This window comes from Anolis sagrei, chromosome 6 (genome assembly GCF_037176765.1).
Source record: "Anolis sagrei isolate rAnoSag1 chromosome 6, rAnoSag1.mat, whole genome shotgun sequence".
NCBI lineage: Eukaryota > Metazoa > Chordata > Lepidosauria > Squamata > Dactyloidae > Anolis > Anolis sagrei.
The window spans coordinates 21,956,423-21,978,317 of record NC_090026.1 but is presented as its reverse complement, the minus strand read 5'-3'; the positions used below and the strand labels follow the sequence as shown (position 1 = coordinate 21,978,317).

Here is a 21,895-nt window from a genome sequence, read left to right as displayed (position 1 = left end):
AACAGGTTTGCATAAAATGAGTATATTTCACCTGTATTGAATGATTATTATAATTAAAACTGACATAGAAAACTCCTCACCATTATAGGGAAGCCTGAGACCAGCTGATCTAACTACCTGCTCAGCCTGCTATCCAAGTATTAAATGATGTTAGGCAGTTCTCTTTTCTCCCTTGTTATGATCCTTTCCCCTGGCATACATAATCTTTTATGCAGAATACTGTCTTCTGTCAATATTAGACTTTGCTTTAATGGGGGTTGTTCCCTCTGTGGCTTCTGTGGAATTTATGCACATTTTGCAATTTTCAGCAGCACCGCAAAGGACTACTCCTAAGCTTGTGGAAAACAATTTTTAAAAATAGTGATGAAACTTGCAAAAAAACAGAACGCCATTCCTTAAAGGGAATATTTATTTATTTATTTATTTTGCATATTTGTATCTCGCTCTTCTCACCCCAGAGGGGGACTCAGGGCAGCTCCATAACAGTCATTCATTCAATGCCGACAACAGTGATAAATGATAAAAGCAATTAAAACAAATTTCAAATGTTTTAAAATTACTAAAACACTGTTTAAATCAAGCAGGTTTGAAATCATAGTCCAGGTCAGTCAGTTTTCATTCACACAAATTGGCTCTCATTCTAAATTGCTGTCTCTAATGTTCGAACGCTTGGTCCCATAGCCAGGTTTTGAGTTTCATTCTAAATGATAAGAGGGAGGGGGGCCAATCTAATGTCACTGGGTAGAGAGTTCCACATATAAATACAGGAATATGTATTGATATGTGGTGTAAGTGGACTTTAGTGACTGAATGGGCCAAATATTGCCCTGTGTGCTGGACCTTGGTAGTGGAATCTCCTGATGAACTTTTCCATTTATTTCCAGGTATTTTATATATACCTGGGTATACAGGTATATATAAAACAGGAATAAAATTCAAATATTTACTGATAACCAATCAGCACTTGCTGGATTTGCTAAACAGGCTGATTTTCTTTTTTGTGAAGCAAACTGAAGCATAGGATAACCCCCAGCTCTAAGTCCCAAAAGCACTTTATTAGAGTTTAAGACTCTCTGCACATTGCACTTGCTGTTTGTTATTGCTTATGTTTTAATTTTTAATTTGCTTTGAATTGTATTGTTATTGTTTTGTTGTTGTGTTGAGGCCTCGGCCTTTGTAAGCTGCATCGAATCCCTTGGGAGATGCTAGCGGGTACAAATAAAGTTTAATAATAATAATAATAATCTTTTGCAGAGTCCACTGTAAATACTGCACAACAGATCCATGTAAATATCTTAAACAGCCACTAGGTGGCATCAGAAAACCTTTAGTGTTGACAATCTTTGGAGATGCCAACATTGAGCTTATTTATTTATTTATTTATTTATTTATCTATCTATAGTGTCAGGGGCAACCAGACAATTGTATTACATTTATAACAGAACAAAACAAACAAACAAACAAACAGACAGACAAAACACAAAGTTTGTAAGCTTGGTAGTTGATTAAATGCCCTTTGACCAGTATCTGGCCACTTGGAGTGCCTCTGGTGTTGCTGCAAGAAGGTCCTCCATTGTGCATGTAGCAGGGCTCAGGTTACATTGCAGCAGGTGGTCAGTGGTTTGCTCTTCTCCACACTCGTATGTGGTGGATTCCACTTTGTAGCCCTATTTTTTAAGATTGGCTCTGCATTTTGTGGTGTCAGAGCGCAGTCTGTTCAGCGCCTTCCAAGTCGCCCAATCTTCTGTGTGCCCAGTAGGGAGTCTCTCATTTGGTATCAGCCATTGGTTGAGGTTCTGGGTTTTAACTTGCCACTTTTGGACTCTCACTTGCTGAGGTGTTCCAGTGAGTGTCTCTGTAAATCTTAGAAAACTATTTATTGATTTATAGGTGTTGGCGTGCTGGCTGATATCCAAACAGAGGATGGGCTGGAGATGTCACTGCCTTGGTCCTTTCATTATTGGCTGTTACTTCCCTGCAGATGTTGTGGTGCAATGCTGGCTAAAAAGTATAATTTCTCAAGTGGGGTAGGGTGTAGGAATCCTGTGATAATGCAGAATTTCTCATTAAGAGCCACATCCACTGTTTTAACGTGGTGAGATGTGTTCCACACTGGGCATGCATACTCAGCAGCTGAATAGCAAAGTGCAAGGTCAGATGTCTTCACTGTGTCTTGTTGTGATCCCCAGGTTGTGACAGTCAGCTATCGTATGATATTGTTTCTAGCACCCACTTTTTGCTTGATATTCAAGCAGTGCTTCTTGTAAATCAGAGCATGGTCCAGGGTAACTCCCAGGTATTTGGGTGTGCTGCAATGCTCCAGTGAGATTCCTTCCCAGGTATCCATAACTTCATCCAGGTATCCATAAGATAGGTGCCATACTACCAACTGCTCCAGTTTGGAGGGGACAGCCCTTATCAATTTTCTGTTATCCTTTTTTCAGCTCCTTATAACTGTCACAGGACTCTCTTCTCACACAATCCTCCTTTGTCCTCAACATACTTCAATTGTTGCAAACTGAGTTTAACTTGCAAAAGTAGTTTGTACTACATTAATTCGACAGTGGGAAATGGAAGTTAAAGATATCAGAGTTGTACTGTAAATAGATCTAATAATGAATTCAATAGAAAAGGAAGCAACATTTTGAGGAGGTGTCAATGTGTAGCTGAACTTTCTCTAAAACTGCAGGCCAAAATGCATATACTTTTTGAAGGCCTAGGAGTAGAGTTTCAAACAGGTACATGCCCTCCAGTATTTCACAGATAGATTGTGTGAGTCCAAGCAACATCAAAGTCCGATGAAGATTGTTGGAGCATGCAATAATCTGTTGATATGTGTGTATATTAACTGAAAATGCAAAGCAATGCCCAAGGAGCTAGCTGAGCCTGGAACTTTTGGCAACAGTTACATATTCAGTCTTCTAGCTGTGCAGGAGATTGCAGAGAGAGATGGATTGATTTGCTTCTTGGCTGCTGAAAGACTATCTCTCACATGGACACAGAAAGGACCATTTTGAATCTCTCTAAAAGGACATTGTGTGAGCCAATGCAACTGTTCAAATGACTTTACATATATTCTGCATTACGAAAAGTAAACTTCTTGTTCTTTATTGATCATCTGCATGACATATTATCTTTTCCCTGGCAAGGCAATATGTGGACTGGTCAAATGTGGACTACATATGATTGTCATTTCATCACAAAGATGACAAAGGTTATTGAGGAAGAACACACAATATAGGAGAGGCTGCAGCAGTTTGCTTTTGCCTGAGTTTACTGGGACAGGCAGAAGTCTTCTAACTACACCATTGAGTGAACTGAGTTAACTGACATTTTGAATTTGCAATAGCTGAAGTAAACCGAAGACAAAGAGGGAAAGCTGGAGGTGGAGAGAGAAACCAGGACGTTTTAATAGCAGTTGAAAAAGTGGGATGACGGAGAAGTAACCTGGGCTGTTCTGCTATATCAGGACTGTTGGAGGATATGCTTTGTGGATTATCACTCCCACAATCCCCTAGCTAGCATGGTCACTGACTGTTTCATAATTAACCCAGTCCTATAGTCCTGAATGCCAACCACAAGGAGTCATATGTTCGGGAAGTCTGAATTTCTGGCTTCCCGAAACTGCTGAATGTGACAGTAAGTAACAAGAAGCGGATACATATTGAGAATGCTTTTCACATGTTACCAGGAGAGGCCTTGAGTGCCTCTTTAGGCTCTTGAGGACCTTTTAGCTTTTGACAACCAGTTCAAGTGGATAAGGCCCTCCCTCCCCTCCTGGAGCAGCTTGAAATCCAGACACTAAGCTGCCTCTCTTTTCCCGAAAACTCTTCAGGGGCTGTCAAAGACCATCAATGGGTATTTGGGTTCAATGGGGTCGCATTTGGGCTCTAATGGCACTACAGCATGAGGGAGAACAATTCACAAGTACCTAAAGAAAACCAAAGATAGATGAAAGGTCTTGGGCTGAAGGACTCTGGGGAGATGCCACGTCATAGAACATTACGAAAAACAACCCTGGATCAGGAGTGGGTTTCATGGCAAAAGTAATATGGAAAAGCTATTGGAAGAACTGGATCTGAGTTGAGACATCCGCTCAGAAAAGTTCCAAAATTCACAGTTACTAATTATGATGGGACCCCCCTCCAGACTGGATCCACATTTCCAATCTTAGGGCATCTAACATTCACCTCACACTTTTACCTTCAGGATCTCTCACTAGATTTGGTGTTCGGACTTCAAGGTGACTTCTATTATTGGACAAGTGGCTGCGTTCATCAGTAAGTTCAACGTGGTAACATAAAACAGGTTGGTCCTGTTAATTATTAAGTTAAAACACCCAGAGAAGTGTGGAAAATAAAAACAGTGTTGAATTCTTGTTAACGATAAACATCTAGCATTATAGTTCTTGATAGCATCTCGGTTTCATGAAATAATTTCCCCCTGATCTACCACATTCTCAACTCCCAGGAAACCCGTTTAGATATCCTCTTTTCTGTATTTTACATAGTTTTGTCAGTTCTCCATCAATCAGGATTGAGTACAAGCAGCCCTTGGCCATATATTTAATATAATGCCAAGTTTTTAAACTTTTTGTTTTTTTAAAAAATACATTACTCCTGATATAATAATTTTTTTAAAAAACGTCCTTGAGTTACAAACATCCGAGTTACAAACAGAAGTGAGACAACAGGAAGTGAAAGAAATCTGCCCCTAGGAAGTGAAATTCACTCCTGGAAGAGTTATTATCATGGGGGAAAGGTGCCTCCGCTGAAGCTTTCTCATCAATCCTTGTTTTTAAAACAAGCCAAATTGTTCAAAATCCAATGATCTCAGAGACAGAAAGCGATGCAAAATCTTCTGAACATCTTCTGGGGCACAGACAGTAAAACAAACACCTTCCCTATGATATCCAAAGCATGTATGCAAGTATGTGTGTGTATATAAGTAAAGGTTTCCCCTGACATTAAGTCTAGTTGTGTCTGACTCATCTCCATTTCTAAGTTGAAGAGCCGTCATTGTCCTTAGACATCTTCAAGGTCATGCGGCCAGCACGACTGCATGGACTGCCATTACCTTCCCGCAGAAGCGGTACCTATTGATCTACTCACATTTGCATGTTTTTGAACTGCAAGGTTTACAGAAGCTGGGGTAGTAGTAGTAGTAGTAGTAGTAGTAGCAGCAGCAGCAGCAGCAGCAGCAGCAGTAGTAGCTCACCCCACTCCCCGCATTCGAACTGCCAACCTTTCAGTCAGCAAGTTAAGCAACTCAGCGGTTTGACCCACTGTTCTGTGCCACCAGGGGCCTATGTGTGTGTGTGTGTGTATAGCCCCCCTGGAGTTAAACTTAAAATGTAAGTGTTCCGACCTACATACAAATTCAACTTAAGAACAAACCTACAGAACCTTTCTTGTTCATAACTTGAGATAAAAGAGATACTGACAAGTTGGAAGGTGTCCAGAGGAGGGCAGCTAAAATTATCAAAGGTCGGGAACCATGCCCTGTAAGGAGCATATTAAAGAGCTATGTATGTTTAGCCTGCAGAAGAGAAGGTTGAGAGGAGACATGCTAGCCATATATAAATATGTGAAAGGATGCCACAAGGAAGAGGGAGCAGGTTTGTTTTCTGGTGTCCTGGAAACTAAGACTCAGAGCAATGGAATCAAATTACAGGAAAATAGATTCAAATTGAACATTAGGAAGAACTTCCTGACAGTAAGAGCTGTTCAACAGTGGAACTCTCTGCCTGGGAGTGTGGTAGAAGCTCCTTCCTTAGGAGCTTTTAAGCAGAGGCTGGATGGCCATCTGTCAGGGGTTCTTTGATTGTGTGTTTCCTGCATGGCAGGGGGTTGGACTAGATGGCCCAGCTGGCCTCTTCCAACTCTATTATTCTATGACTATCCGACCCCTGCCACACGTTGCTGTGGCCCAGTCTCTGTATATGTGTTTTGTGTGTGTATGTATATGTGTATATATATGTTTTTATGTGTGTATATGTGTGTGTGTATGTATATGTGTGTACATATTTGTGTATTTCTATGTTTATATGTGTATATGTATATTGTGAATATGTGTGTGCTTGTGTATAAGCATATATGTGTGTGTGTATGTGTATATGCATGTAGATGTATATGTATGTGTGTATATACATGTATATTTGTGTTTGCTTATATGTGTGTATGTGTTGGTATGTATGTGTGCATGTTTATATGTATATGAATGTATGTGTATATGTATGTATGGTTTATTTTGGGGGGTTTTTAAAGTCTGTTCTGCTTTGTGTGTGTGTGTGTGTTTTTAAGGGTTTTCTGCTGTGTTTTTTTCAGTGTTTTATGAGTGATGGTCACTTGTTGGCTTGATAGGTGTCTTGTGTCCAAATTTGGTGTCAATTCGCCCAGTGGTTTTTGAGTTATGTTAATCCCACAAACGAACATTACATTTTTATTTATATAGATTCCATGACTGCCTCTACCTTGGTTGTCATAAATTTATTTAATCCATTCTCGAAAGTTTGGTCCAAATTTCATCTTCCCATGGCAAGGTGAACATGATGAAAGTCAAGAACATGAAATGAAGGCAGCCTAAATTTCATTGCAGTTAAATAAGATGGATGTTATGCTGGGAAGCTGGAAACTTTTTTGATTTCCGTAAGTATATACAAGGAAATGTGCTTGGATGATTTTCACAAGTATGTGTTTTACCACGTAACATATTGATTAAAAACCTGGTACTTAGGGTGTATAGTGAGCCCGGAAAACAGGGAGCTATTACCCAAATCTTTCCATTTTGCCTACTTGGGAGAACAAAAAAACTCATAGTAAGTTAGCGTGGAATACTGTTTTCAGCGGCCTTCCTCCACTTCTACTTCAATTAGGGCTAATTACCCCTCACAATTTTGCAGCCATTTTCTGACAAAGGATGAAAATAAATTACCCCTTGAAAGAGACTGTGAAGCATCTTTCCCCACCACATCCCACTGGATCTCAAGGGACCATTACAGTCAATTAGGCAGGCATTCCTACCTGCTTTTGTCTGTGGATAATGACGCACCCAAATCTATGTTTTCTCTCTCTATAAAAACCTGGCTTCCCTGCAGTTTCATTGATCAAGAGGTCCAGCAACTCCATACAGACGGCAAGGTAAGTCTTCTTCAAATCAATGAAGAGGTTTGGAGGCTTTGGGGTTATCAGTTAAGGGTTGGGGTTGGGAAACTGGCTGCAGTCTTAGACTCTTCTACTCAAGGTGGTTTTTGAAGCAGTAAGATAATAATAATAATAATAATAATAATAATAATAATAATAATGTAAAGATTCCCCCTGACATTAAGTCTAGTCGTGTCTGACTCTGGGGGGTGGATAGCCATGAGCTGCTAACAGGAGGGAAAACGACATATAAAATCGAACATTACATCAATGATGGTTGAAGTAGCCCAAAAGGTGGATAAGGGAATGAAAAGTCAAGACTAGTAAGTCATTCACTGAGTTCACAATTAAAGGGATTTCTGAACTTAATGCACAACTACTTACTTGCTTAGGTGATCTCTTGTAGCCCAAAGATGATGGCCCTCCAAGTGTCTTGGCAGTGGGTCCGTAGGTGGCTGTGGAGCCCTATTCTTGATCCACATGTTCTCCCGCAGTGAAGACATCATTTTCCAGGTGGAAGGCAGTCCCAGTCAGGGTTGGCTTGACGTGCCTTCCTCTTGACACATTTCTCCCTTTTGCCCTCCATTCGTGCCTCTTCAAATTCTGCAGCACTCCTGGTCACAGCTGCCCTCAAGTTAGAGCACTCAAGGACCAGGGCTTCCCAGTTCTCAGTGTCTATGCCACAGTTTTTAAGGTTGGCATTAAGTCCATCTTTAAATCTCTTTTCCTGTCTACTAACTTTATGCTCTTGAGTTGGGAGTATAGTAACTGCTTTACACTGTTTATGATAAAACATGTGGCTCCCATATAGAATGTGGAAAACTACTTTATACCAGTTTGCTTTATGTTTATTCATCTAGTCTCTTTCTTTAAAAAAAATTCAATGTCTGTGGATCTCAACTCTGTGGTTTTTATTGGTGTATGCAATAGAGGTAATTCTTTTCAAAGTTTTCTGTCTGGTTACATACATCATACCTTTCATATACACTAATAGTGACTGCCAGCTTCCATACCTGTGGGTTAGCAAATCCACTCTGTTTATTAGTTTGATAGTTAAAAGAGCTATCCAAGGTCCTGAGTTTTGTCTCCAAATTAGGTTTGGCACCATTCTTAGCTCATTTAAAGTTTGGACTAAAGCACATAATGTGTTCATTGCCCTAATGACATAGGAACCACAATCTACCCAGGTATATTATATGTATATATTATATACCTGGGTGGTGCCACTTTGTGGTCCAATGGATTTGCAGGCATCTTGAGGAGAGAGGGTGGGTGATAAATAAATAAATAAATAAATAAATAAATAGGGCCCCCGGTGGTGCAATGGATTAAACTGCTGAGCTGCTGAACTTGTTGACCGAAAGGTTGGTGGTTTGAATCCCGGGAGCAGGGTGAGCTCTTGCTGTTAGTCCCAGCTTCTGCCAATCTAGCAGAAAACATGCAAATGTGAGTAGATTAATAGGTACAATTTCAGTGGGAAGGTAACAGTTCTCCATATAATCATGCCGGCCACATGACCTTGGAGGTGTCTATGGACAATGCTGGCTCTTTGGTTTAGAAATGGAGATGAGTACCACACCACAGAGTCGGACTCTATTAGACTTAATGTCAAGGGGAAAACATTTACCTTATTATTATTATTATTATTATTATCTTATTGCTTCAAAAACCTTTTTGAGCAGAAAAGGCTAAGACTAAGAGAAGATGTTATATAGCTACCAAGCGCACCAATACATTGGAATGTATACTTTCAGAAAGTTGTGTCTGTTTCTGTTATGTGTTCCTGGCTGCGGCAGGACAGAAGAGTGGGATTGAACTCCTCTTTAGTTTCTACTCTTTCTTGTTTTAGATGTGGATCTCTCGGGCCATGTTCTGCCTCTCTTTGATCCTCTGTGGGCTGCTTGGAGAATGCTTTGGAATTGCACTTGTGGTGAGTTAGATCGGTCACCCTATTATCCACACTAAATAGCCATCAGCGGTCTGCACATCCCATCCTCATATCTTGTGGTCTAGTCCAGTCTGCACATGCAGAAGAAACAATTTTATTGTAGGAGCCCAAGGCCATGACAAAAAGCACCACATGCACACAATAGTACCCTCGGAGCAACAGGCACCAAAGATTCTAAAGAGAAACCATAATCATGCTTCCAAAGAGCAAAAACAATGCAATGCTAGTTAACAACAATTAAAGTACATTTTGGTAGATGGTTGTAGAATATTGTGGTGGTTTTGAGGATGCCATGTCTGATCACAAGTGAGAGATTCCATCTGTAAATGCTTGTCCACCTTTAAAAAGAAGTAATCATTGGAAAACTCATTGTGCTTTACTTCTAAGTGGATTTGTGTACGATTGCATTGTGAATAGAATAGTGTTCTGCTAAAGAAAATTCTCTTTTCTATAATGCTGATCCAATTTTAGGGAAAGGGGACATGAAGCAGAAAATGTAACATGCATTAATGGTAGTAGATCTGTGTGTCTGAGAGAGGGAGAAAGAAAGAAAGAAAGAAAGAAAGAAGGATAGATACAAATTGAGTTCTATTGTTTACTTCTGGACATGCTGTAATTCAAAGAGGATTTGTTCAATACAGAAAGAAAGTGTTGTGTTACCAAGTGGCTGTAATATTGCTTCCTTTTCCTGACATTATTAGGAAATGCAAAACTTCTATCCAGGTGGCGAACAAGCTCCTTCCTCCTCAGCAAAATACTTTGATTTTTTTTTGTAGTCCATTGAATCAACATGGCTGATGGAGGGATGGGGAATAGGGACTCTTTAACACGAGCTAGGGATCTGGGAAAGCAGAAAAAAATATTGTGACATTTCTAGTCAATGTGTGGTTATTTGGAGGTGATTATATGTATATGCAGGAAAGACTAGGTCATGTGCTTTAAGATGTTTGCAGTTGGGGGATCATTTTCCCCAATGTTCCAGGAACCACACAAAGGAATTTGTTTCCATTCTCTACAATGCTTTCTTTCTTTCTTTCTTTCTTTCTTTCTTTCTTTCTTTCTTTCTTTCTTTCCTGAAAACTCTGCAGGCAGTGGCAGCCAATTTCTGATAGACTGGTACTAGTCCATTGCTCATCTTCTTGAATAGCACATTGGTTGAAGTGAGGATGATAAAATCCTGATTTAGTATAATGCTCCTATTGTTCTTTCCATAGCCCAAGGACAAGCGTGGTTGGACCCTGAACAGTGCTGGCTACCTACTGGGACCCCGTAAGTTGATTCAGCTTTGGGGTGACACAAGAAATATAATAACCAGAATGTAAAGCAAGGGGTGAGCAACTTGTGGCTTCCAGATATTTCTGATCTGCTGTTCCCATCAGCCCTAGCTGGTAATGGGGAATAATTGCAGTCCAACAACATCTGGAGAACCTTAGATCCCCCATCTTCTATAAAAAATGTTGGAATCGGCTGTTAGGATCAAAAGAATAAATATAGCAGAGTGCTAGAAACAGACTTCATAACCAGCAGAAACTTGTGCGTGGTGAGTCAGGATTAGCTTCAATTCAACAGGATGGCACAGGATTGCAGAATCACAACTTTAGATTAAAAATATTTATTGAAGTAAAAAAGAAATCACTTCTAGATAGAAAAGGGTCTTGGAGCTAACTAGCTTACTAAGCTCATCTTCTAAGGAAGGTAAAAGGATAAAAATATCAATAATAATAATAATAATAATAATACTTTATTTATACCCCGCTACCATCTCCCCAAGGGACTCGGTGTGGCTTACATGAGGCCTAGCCCACAATACAACAATACAAGCAAAACAAGAAGTAACAAACACAATACAAAGCAGTTAAAATAAATCTCATACACAAATAACATAAACATTGGACAAGGTACCATGGACATTTAAAATCTATGGCTGGGCCAAATGTAATTGAAGTTTAAAAAATATCAATGCAGCTACATTTTGCCTGGAGAAAGGCAAAATGCATCCTTACTGGAAGGGAGACAAAGGCAGAAGAGAAAGGGCAATAGAGAATGACCACATGGCCAAAACCCAGGGCAATAATAGTACCATTAAAGAGGAAGTTGCTTCACCCCTCACAGAGATTCCATTGCTACATTTTCAAAGTGGGGAGGAGATAGTGACAATCAAGAAGAGTGAGACAAAGCCCCTTCTGGGAAAAGCATGTATAAGATTGTGGGGAAAGGAATCCCTCACTCTAATCCTATATTTAAGTTTAGCTACTCATTGAGGACTGGAGATGAGACTGGAAAGCTGTTGTGGTGGTGGCTATGTGCATTTGTGTTGTTTCTGACCACTTTTGGTAGTTTTCCTTAGCCACAGTTACCTGCTGCTAGCCTAAAGGAAAAGAAACAATTCTTTTCCATTGATGAATATTTCTTGCCTGGTATCTTAGGGGTATGACTCTTATGTGCCACCAGGCAAACTGGGCAGTAGCATGTATATTCTTGCTGTAATTCATCTTCATTTTTATTTAATCTGCTGCAGCACTTCTTCCCTTCCACTCTCCTGTTCCCAAAGCAGATGCCCACCAGACTATGTCTGACAAAGGAGGCCTGGCTGGTAAGCGAGATACTGTGGAGGAACTGTATTCTCGAGGAGAAGAGTCCTTTGGTGAGTAAGCACCTCTGCCTGACTCCTCTGTCTTCCCACTTCCTCCATTCATTTGCACTGACCCCCTTCAACTCTGTTTCCTCTGCATTCAGGGCATAGTGTGCAACCCAGAGATAACAGCAACCTCCAAAGCCTGATGGATTTTCTCTCCTACCTGAACCTTCAAGGTGAGGCTAGATGGCAGTGTGTCTTTGGGAAGAGAATGGGATGTGCACGGTTAACATGCTTAGGGACTGTCTCTAGACTTGTAAACCTCAAATAGAGGAAATATATCTCTACAACAGAGGCACATGTGTTGCATGCAAAAGGTCCCAGATTCAGGTCCTGGAATCTGCAATTATACAGGACTTCATAGAGTAAGTTGATGATAGTAAATACCCTCTGTCAGTCAGAGTAGGTGATACTGGAACAGAAGAACTTGCTACACAGCACAAGAACAATAACATTCTTGGTATCTTTTTTTTAGGCTTGATGTGAGGTTATTTGGCACACTGATTCAGAAACCTGCATCCCATATCAGCTCTAGTTTCTTAGATATGGTTATCATGGTTTTTTGTGGACGGGCAGATGGCAACTGATATATGGCATATATTCTGAATCTCAACTAATGCTAATAAGGGAAAATTGATGGCATTTTTTGAATCAGCAGGTCAAATATATCCAGAAACTGGGCTAACATTTGGAGCACCAAATGTGTTTGTCATTGTTATTTGATCTGGTATAAGTCAGCTTGCTGTGAATAACTTCACGTGGTTTAAGGACAAAGCTTCAATGCATTCTTTGTTTGGACTCCAACCTTCAGTATACCCCCTACACCATCGTTTCTCAACCTGAGGGTTGGAACCCCTGGAAGAGTCATGAGGGGGTGTCAGAGGGGTCGCCAAAGACTATCAGAAAACACTGTATTTTCTGTTGGTCATGGGGGCTCTGTATGGGAAGTTTGGCCCAATTCTATCATTGGTGGGGTTCAGAATGCTCTTGACTGTAGGTGAACTATAAATCCCAGCAACTACAACTCCCAAATGTCAACTCTATTTTCCCCAAACTCCACCAGTGTTCACATTTGGGCATATTGAGTATTCCTGCCAAGTTTTGTCCAGATCCATCATTGTTTGAGTCCACAGTGCTGTCTGGATGTAGGTGAACTACAACTCCAAAACTCAAGGTCAATGCCCACCAAATCCTTCCAGTATTTTCTGTTCGTCATGGAAGTTCTGTGTGCCAAGTTTGATTCAATTTCATCATTGGTGGAGTTCAGAATGCTCTTTGATTGATTAATTCTAAATCCCAGCAACTACAACTCCCAAATGATAAAATCAATCCTCCCTCCCACTCCACCAGTATTCAGATTTTGGTGTGTTGGGTATTTGTGCCAGATTTGGTCCATTGAATGAAAATACTTCTTGCATATCAGATATTTACATTACAATTCATAATTACGCAGTAAAATTACAGTTTTGAAGTAAGAACAGAAATAATGTTATGGTTGGGGGTCACCACAACATGAGGAACTGTATTAAGTGGTCGCAGCATTAGGAAGGTTGAGAAACACTGCCCTACACAATGAGAGTTGTAAGATATTACAACACTCCAGATAGGCAAAATATACGCAAAGTGAGACAGAACAGCCAAGGATAAGGGCCTAAAAGCTCTTTTGTTTCTTTTTTCAGACCAAAGAGCTGTTTCACGCCTGCCCCTGCCGCTGTTGGACGAGCCAATTCAACAGTAGTAGACTCTGTCCTGTGCTCCTCACACTGCTTACTAATTCCACAATTCCCTATTTCTCTTCCACACTGTCTCTCTCTTTCCCAACCATTTTACCCTTGCTCAGTCTTGCTTTTTCCAGAGTTAGATAATTGACACTGCTTATCTGCCCTTCCTTTTATTAACTCTTATATCTCTTTAAATGCCATGTGCATTGCCTTCTGCATGCTTGGATTTGGAATAAGGTGTGCTTCAGTTTGTAAAAAAACAAGAGATGTGTCTATTTTCAGTGTGAGCTCATGACATTTGCAAAGGGTTGCACTTTTGCCATAACTTGCCTTTCCGTGAGTAGCTGTAGCTTAGGAGAAGAAAGCAAGCAGAAAGTCTTAATTGTTGGTGTCTCCATTTGAATGGATCTGGTTATGGATATTATGGATCTGGTTATGGATTGAGTCCCCTCCGGGGTGAGAAGGGCGGCATATAAGTGTAGTAAATAAATAAATAAATATTATCTTTAGTTAGACTATGGAGAAGAGTAGCCAGATTACACAATACAGTTTGTCCCATTTTTTCTACAGGATTGCAATTTCATTTATTTGTGTCTACCAAAATATGTCATCTTAAGGCATTTTCTAGGTCAGGCATGGGCAAATTTGGGCTCTCCAGGTGTTTTGGACTTCAACTCCCACAATTCCTAACAGCCTCAGGCCCTTTCCTTTTACCCCTCAGCCGCTAAAGCTGAAGGTGGAATCCATGAAGAAGGGCCTTTGATGCTCGAGTATTAGCTTTGAGAAAGGCCTCAGCCTGAGAGAGCCCTCAGTGTGAGAAGATAGTGAGAGAAAGGCCTCAGTGTGAGGTAGGCCTAGTGTGAGAAGCTTAAGCGGCTAAGGAGGAAAAGGAAGGGACCTGAGGCTGTTAGGAATTGTGGGAGTTGAAGTCCAAAACACCTAGAGGGCTGAAGTTTGCCCACACCTGTCCTAGGTCATCCAGTGCTGGAAGTTTGTTCAGTGGGTTTTGCTATTACCCAGAGTTTTGCTTATCTATGGGAGGTACTGGGACATATCCCTCACAGATGTGGGGATTGTGTTGGCTTGGCTAGATGGACAAATATGGCTGTAAATCAAGACAGATGGGCATTGAGAACATCTTTGAAAAATCCCTTTTAAAACTATGCTCCTTCATAATCTGATCTGGTATAACACCTATACCCTTAATGCTTGCACTCACTTGACTAAACTATCTGCCTTAGAAAAGTTACTTATTTGGACAGCAACTCCTTAAGTCTTTCTTGATACCTCTGGATGGGATATTTTTAGATCTAGTATTTAAAAAGATAATTTTCTAAAGATGTGGAAACAAAACGGGAAGAAAGATACACATTGCTCCACTGAAGCATTCTCCTTATCTCTTGCTCACGATTTTCACTTAAATCAACTAATTTCCCTCCTGCTTATGGAGGGACTCGTACTTGAGGCTGTGCTTGTGCCTCAGAGAAGCCCTGTAGACTGACTAAATAAACTTTTCTCTTCTAAATTGCTTGTCTCCAGTGTTGTTGTGTTTGAATGATACCAGGTGAAGGGAACAAAATGGAGTCAGATGTACCGTATTTAGTATCTTCTGAGTGTCTCAACGAACGACAAACCTCGGGATTTCATAGGACACAGTTAAAGTAGAATCATAATGTCAACAATGTCGAGAGTTGAAGGGCTCTGTACTGGAACTTTGTTTGGCTTTCTCACCCATAGTTTTAGAGCAGTTACTCTAGTTTTTTTTATAAGCAGTTTTTTTAATAAGGGTGGAGCTTAGGAAAAACCTCCCTGGCTTGTGTCAGCCATTTTGTTTGTCCTTTTGTCTGAGGGAAAGGGAGCCATTTTGTGTCAGTTAGTTGGCCACACCCTCTTTTGTCTGAGGAAAAAGGAGCTGTTTGTGACAGTTGGTTGACCACACCCTTTCTCTGAGGTAAAGGAGCCATTTTCTAGCATAGACCACCAGGAAATCCTGTCTTCAGTCGGTCGCAGAGATTCAGGCTTGGACAAGCCATTTTAAATCAATTTAACATAACCAATTGTGCTTCACCATCAATAACCACAAACAGTAGCTGTAACTTAACCAGTTGTGCTTCACCATCAACCAGTTACCATCAACTAATTGCTCTATGACCAGTACTTCCATCAATTAGTAAAAGAACAACTGGTTAACTGTGATGGCACACCAGAGCCTTTCGGAAAACTATATCGTCTGGCTTTACTCGGGAGCTATCTGTATACCTTCTGTTAAGATTAAGACCCTTAGCGGAAAGAAGCACTTTGCGCAAGGTGAAAAGATAACTAAATGTGTTTACTGAAACAAGATGAATAAAGGGTTAACTCCACCCAGGACTATCATAAGGTAACTTAAAACAATACATTACAAAAGGAGATCTTGCTGGTTGCAGTCATCTTTCTGGGGTCTTTGAAAGTCTTTCTTGCCTCTGGTGCAAAGTGATGGATTATAAAATGTTGCTTACAAACTGTCCTAATCTTCTCTCCTGTGAAGCTTAGGCTGGTCCAAAGCTTTCGTTGTCTTTTTGACTGTTGGTATAAAAATACTGCTAAATGCAGCCAGTGCTAAGAATGCCTGTTTTGGATTGCTAGGCCTAGGATACCAGACAATATCCAAGCCACTAATTCACTGTAGCTCTGCTGTAGAAAAAAAAGGAATTGCCCAGCAAAGAGCTTTGTGCTGGGAAATGGAATAGACCAACTAAGATTGGCTTCTGGGGGGATTTTAAGGTCCACCCAAAAACTAATCCAAAGGAAGTTATCTACACTATTGGGAAGGCCTATAAACAGGAGGAATTAAAGCAGAGGAGAGGAAAAGGCAGAGCCAAGACTTCACATTAACGCCTTGGGTTTTGGGTGCCATTAAGCCCCAAACACCAGAGATTGAGAGCAAGGAGAACCGTCACGAAAATCCACACCTGGCAGTCTCAGAATCATAGTGCCTGGATGGAGTTAGACCCAAGTTCTGTTACGAAATTGTTACCTTTTCCTCAAAGCAACAGCATGGACGTTAATTCTGTGGGGCTCCTTATTCTAAAAGAAGGCAATCTAGCATCCCCCAAGATGACAGAGATCTGAGACACGTCATTGCCAAAGAAACAGCTTGGGATGACAGCACAGACCCCAAGACAGCATCCTTGATGACGATCAATTCTTGGATTCTTTAGGACAGGGAAATGAAGACAGAGGTCTTGCATGCTTGTGGCCCTTTAATTGAGAATCACTGTACAGAAATTAGCAGGTAACATTTTTACAGGCATATAACAAAACACAGTTGCCTTGAGGCAGATCAAAACTGGCAATCTTATATTTAGTACCTTATATTTATATATATTTATATTTAGTATCCCACCTTTTCCTTCAAGAAGCTCAGGGCAGCATGCATGGTTCATCCCTGCTCGTACCAGTTGTATCTTTGCAACAACTCTAATGAGTAAGTTAGGATGAGATAATAATCAGATGGAGAGGAAGGAGTCTTCAAGGATGAGAGGAAATGTCAACACCATTTCTGGGTTGGGCTTGTGGAAATTCTGTGCCTTGATTTTGTGGTTGGCTATCGCTTCAATTGGTGTTTTCCTTCTGAAAGACTAGACATGCTGCCCATCAGTTTTACAAGGACCCTATAGTCCAAAAGAATGCTCTAGCACACTCCTTGCAATAAGTTTCAAATATTCCAAGGTGGACCCTGAAGATGGAAAGTCACCCATCCCTGCTCTTGTGTATCAGACTCTGGATACCTTTTTAATGCAATATCATTCAATCACATACACTGAGATCCAGGCGTATCTATTAAAGCAGTGGTTCTCAACCTGGGGTCCCCAGATGTTTTTGGCCTTCATCGCCCATAAATCCTAACAGCTGGTAAGTTGGCTGTGATTTCTGGGAGTTGTAAGTAAAAAACATCTGGGGACCCCAGGTTGAGAGTCACTGTATTAAAGGGTTTCAGTGAGTAGTGCAATACAGTATGGCCCTCGTACCCATGAAAACATTACCTGTGGTTCCACCTATCTGCATCTGGCAAAATATGCAGATAGGTGGTTCTCCATGCATGCTACTACTGAACCTATCACCCTGGAGAACCAAACACATTCCAAGAGGAAATATTTCGCTAGGAATTTTATAGGCCCTCTAGGACCTGATAACTTCCATTGGAAGTCATTTGGTTTAGTAGGGCTTGCTGTTATCCATAGTTTCCTGTTTTTATGGGAAGTTCTAAAATGCATCTCCAATGGATAAAGGGGTTGTACTGGACAGTTAACTTGTCTCCCATCCCACCTGCCATTGCTTTTGCCCCTTGCCAGTTCACTGCCCCATCTCAATCAGAGTTCACCACCAAGAATTTCTGCATGTAGGAGTTGAGCCACTTCTGCCTTTCCATTGCGGTCAGCATTTTGCTTTTCTCCCGGAAGGCAGTGTCATCGGCGACCACAATGCTCCGCTTCCCACCCCATCCTGGAACCCAGCCGGAGGGATACAGCATCGCTCTTTGGCCCCCAGGAAAGCTGCCTTCTTGTCTCACTGGGTCCCACAGTTGGGACGTCCTGTCTTCCCCATCATCTTTGCTGTCCTCCTCCTGCGGCGCTGAGACATCTGAAGACATCCACTTGAGGCTCCAGTCACGCAGTGTGATGGAAGGGCTACGGATATGCCAGGGAAAGAGGGAGACCTTGAGGTCATCACTGCTCCCTGCTGGAGTATACTGGGATGCCTCACGCTTCCAAAGCCTGATGGGACAAAAAGTATGGAGAAGAAACTTTCTTCCAAGACCCATTGTGAGAGGACTACAGAACCAGAGTTGTATCTACTCTGTATTGTCGAAGGGTTTCATGGCTGGAATCACTGGGTTCTTGTAGGTTTTTCGGGCTATATGGTCATGTTCTAGAAGCATTCTCTCCTGACGTTTCACCTGCATCTATGACAAGCATCCTCACAACCTCTGAGGATGCTTGCCATAGATGCAGCCAAAACGTCAGGAGAGAATGCTTCTAGAACATATAGCCGGAAAAACCTACAAGAACCCAGTGATTCTGACCATGAAAGCCAATAAATAAACAGCAACACTCAAAAACAGAGAAATTCCAGACAGGAAACAATCAGGGCCAGCTAACACCTCCCAACAAAAGATTTCCCCAGGCAGGAAGCAGCCATTCAATGCTAATCAAGGTGGCCAATTGCAACATTCACACTTGCCTCAAGCAGGCAAGAGTTCTCATTCCCAACCTGGACATTCCACAGATATATAAACCTTGCTTCCCAAGTTTCCAAAAGACCTCACAACCTCCGAGGATGCCCGCCATAGAGGTGAGTGAAACGTCAGGAGAGAATGTTTCTGGAACATACAGCTTGGAAAACTCACAGCAACCCAGTCTAGATTAGTATTGCCAGCTGAAAAGTTCCTATACATTGAATAATTGTGAAGAAGAGGGAAAATCATCTTACAAAACCAGGGAACAAGCCGCACTTGCTGAAATTCTCTCTTCTATGCAACCGTTAAAGACACATGAACCCTTTTAGTCTGGCAACCCCTAACCTAATGGCTCCTTAATAGATCTAGAATGAGTATATCAAGATAGTAAAAACAAACTCTAATTGAAAAACGTCCACTTACCTGCCTGAATTGGGAAGCAAGGTCCCTGAAGTCAGCAGCCAACTTGAGTTGAGGATGACTACAATGATCCAGAGACCTTTGTGAGTTTCTTTTGTCCGTCTCATTGCTGTTAACATCAAGAAGAAGAAGAAGAAGAAGGAAGAAACATGTCCTGAAAAAAAAGTTAAATGTTGGCTCTTTTTAAGCAAGTCTACATGTAACATTTTCCCCTCCTACCTTAAGAGCGCTTACCTCCACTTGTTATGGACACCAGACTCTTACCTAGGTGACTTGCCAATACAGTAAAGACTTACTGTAGTTAGATTTCGTTTCCTCCTCCAGCAATCTCCTTCAGGGGCATTTATAACCCCCTCTTCCTTTACTTGTGATGCAAGCAGCGAGATCGGCACCGAAGCTATATGGAGGCGTTGGGGTCTAGATCAATGGGAAGGCAAGTCAATGTCTTGAAGATGGGAAAGATGGAATGGATCAGGTCGGCATAGATTGCCCCATGTCATTCCAATAAAGAAAATAATGAGGCACATTAAGATTGCATTCCGTGTGTATGTATATACAGGACTTGAGAGCAAGTGAGAAAGTTTCTAGGATGAAATATGGAAGTTAACAGGAAAAACAGACAGACCTATACAGGTGATTGTATAGAAAGAGAAAGAAAGATGGATAAATCTATATCAAATAGAACAAAAAAGTAGGAAGGAAGGTAAGTCAAACTGCTGGGAAGCAAATGTCATAATAAATAAAACAATATCAATACAAAGAATGGAAGACTAACAATTGGCATCACAGGGAATGAGCAGCTTATGCCACACGTCTATCTGTTCCTTACATACTAATAAAATTCTACTGGCTGAAGGAAGTGAATATTTGTATGTTGAATACTCAATTGTTTATTATTTTCCTTGCTACCTCATAATGATAATTTTGCTACTGTTGTGACTCATAATGTAAATATCTGACATGCAGGATGTATTTTCATTCACTGGACCAAATTTTGCACAAATACCTGATATGACCAAATCTAAATACTGGTGGGGTTGGGTGTGTGTGTGATTTCAGCATTTGGGAGTTGTAGTTGCTGGGATTTATAGTTCACCTATAATCAAAGAGCATTCTGAACTCCACCAACAATGGAATTGAACCAAACTCCCACACAGAGCTCCCATGACCAACAAAAATACTGGAAGGGTTTGGTGGGCATTGGCCTTGAATTTTGGAGTTGTAGTTCAGCTACATCCAGACAGCACTGTTGATTCAAACAATAATGGACCAAACTTGGCACGGATACTCAATATGCCCAAATGTGAACACTGGTGGAGTCTGGGGAAAATAGATCTTGACATTTGGGAGTTGTAGTTGCTGGGATTTATAGTTCACCTACAATCAAAGAGCATTCTGAACCCCAACAACAACAGAATTGGGCCAGACTTTCCACACAGAACCCCCATGACCAACAGAAAATACTGTGCTTTCTGATGGTTTTTGGCAATCCCTCTGTCATCCCCTTGTGACCCCCCCCCCCAGGATTCTGTCCCCCAGGTTGAGAAGCACTGCCATACAGACACCACATTTCCAGGGTCATAACTCAGCCTGGAATAATTTTGTCCACCTTCATAACATTAGGGCAAGAAACCTGAATAAAGCAGCAATTGGCAAATGAAAGACAGAAAGATTGTAAAATGCAAACAAATGTCAACATCCAGCTAACATGTTGAGGTTAAAAGGCCAATGGAGACATGGACAGATAGGAAAATGAGCGAAGAAGTTGGACATAAAAGTATGAAGGTTTTTACAGTTTATTTATATGCGTGGAAGAAGGGAAAATAAATAAGGCAAGGAAATTAAACCAGCCCTTTTCCTCTTGTTTCTCATTATTAAGCAACTGCTATTGGATCCCCCTCGACCTTGATTGAAAGGTCTTGGCAGACACCGTCACTAATGAAAACCCAGAGCGCATTACAGAGTGATTCAGCGCATAGTTGTCGATGGAGGGTGGGCGTCTGGGTGGTCTCATTCCTCTTCAGGCCTCATTAACATTGATTTTGTTAGATGGGCACACACTAATAAGCCACCATTGCTCTCATCATGGCTTGGGCAGGAAGTTAAAACTTTCTCTTGGACAGCTGGACAAACATAGCATAGATTGTGACATTTTCTTTCAAAGGTAAGCAAATCTAACCAAAATTGGAATTGGGCAATATTTTTATTAAGGATTTAATGACTTATGTTTTTATGCGGTTATGATTTTATTGCTGTTAACATTTTTTAAACTGTACTTGTGTTTTTGTGGCATTGAATTTTGCCTTATAAACCACCTCGAGTTGCTGGAAGGCTGAGAGGGGTGGTATACAAATAAAGTAAATAAAATAAAAAAGTGCTGGTGCTCACCTATAAAACCCTAAACGGTTTCGACCCAGTTTACCTGTACAAACATATCTCCTCCTACAAACCGTCTAGGACCTTAAGATCATCTGGGGAGGCTCTGCTCTTGGTCCCACTGCCATCGCAGTTGCGTTTGGGAGGGACGAAAGACAGGGCCTTCTCTGTGGTGGCCCCTCGGCTGTGAAACCCCCTCCCCAATGTGGTTAGATCTGCCCCTTCCCTCTTGACTTTCTGGAAGAAGCTTAAATCCTAGTTACGGGATCAGGTGTTCACAGAATAGTGACTTGGACTGCTTGGATGACGATTTTAATTCTGGTGATTTTAATCTGCAGAGAGGGTTCTTAATGCAATTTAGAATTATTTTAATTTTGTGGATGTATTTATTATGTGTTTTATGTTTGGCCTGTTTGGAAGCTGGTCTGAGTCCCT

At 41.1% G+C, this 21,895-nt stretch overlaps 2 protein-coding genes across 2 annotated transcripts; one reads left to right on the top strand and one right to left on the bottom strand.

The window, feature by feature from the left end:
* The first annotated feature begins 7,122 nt into the window (after positions 1 to 7,122).
* Positions 7,123 to 13,746, top strand: LOC132779387 (galanin peptides-like). The gene is made up of 6 exons (XM_060783080.2): positions 7,123 to 7,139; positions 8,992 to 9,072; positions 10,305 to 10,359; positions 11,609 to 11,734; positions 11,827 to 11,901; positions 13,405 to 13,746. Exons 2-6 carry the CDS (start codon positions 8,992 to 8,994, stop codon positions 13,461 to 13,463), a joined length of 396 nt encoding a protein of 131 aa, XP_060639063.2. The 5' UTR covers positions 7,123 to 7,139; the 3' UTR covers positions 13,464 to 13,746.
* A 3,569-nt stretch (positions 13,747 to 17,315) lies between these two features.
* On the bottom strand, positions 17,316 to 19,569 carry PTH2 (parathyroid hormone 2). Its single transcript, XM_060783079.2, has 2 exons — positions 19,088 to 19,569; positions 17,316 to 18,203 (listed from the first exon to the last, which is right to left on the bottom strand). Exons 1-2 carry the CDS (start codon positions 19,288 to 19,290, stop codon positions 17,795 to 17,797), a joined length of 612 nt encoding a protein of 203 aa, XP_060639062.2. The 5' UTR covers positions 19,291 to 19,569; the 3' UTR covers positions 17,316 to 17,794.
* Positions 19,570 to 21,895: the final 2,326 nt, after the last annotated feature.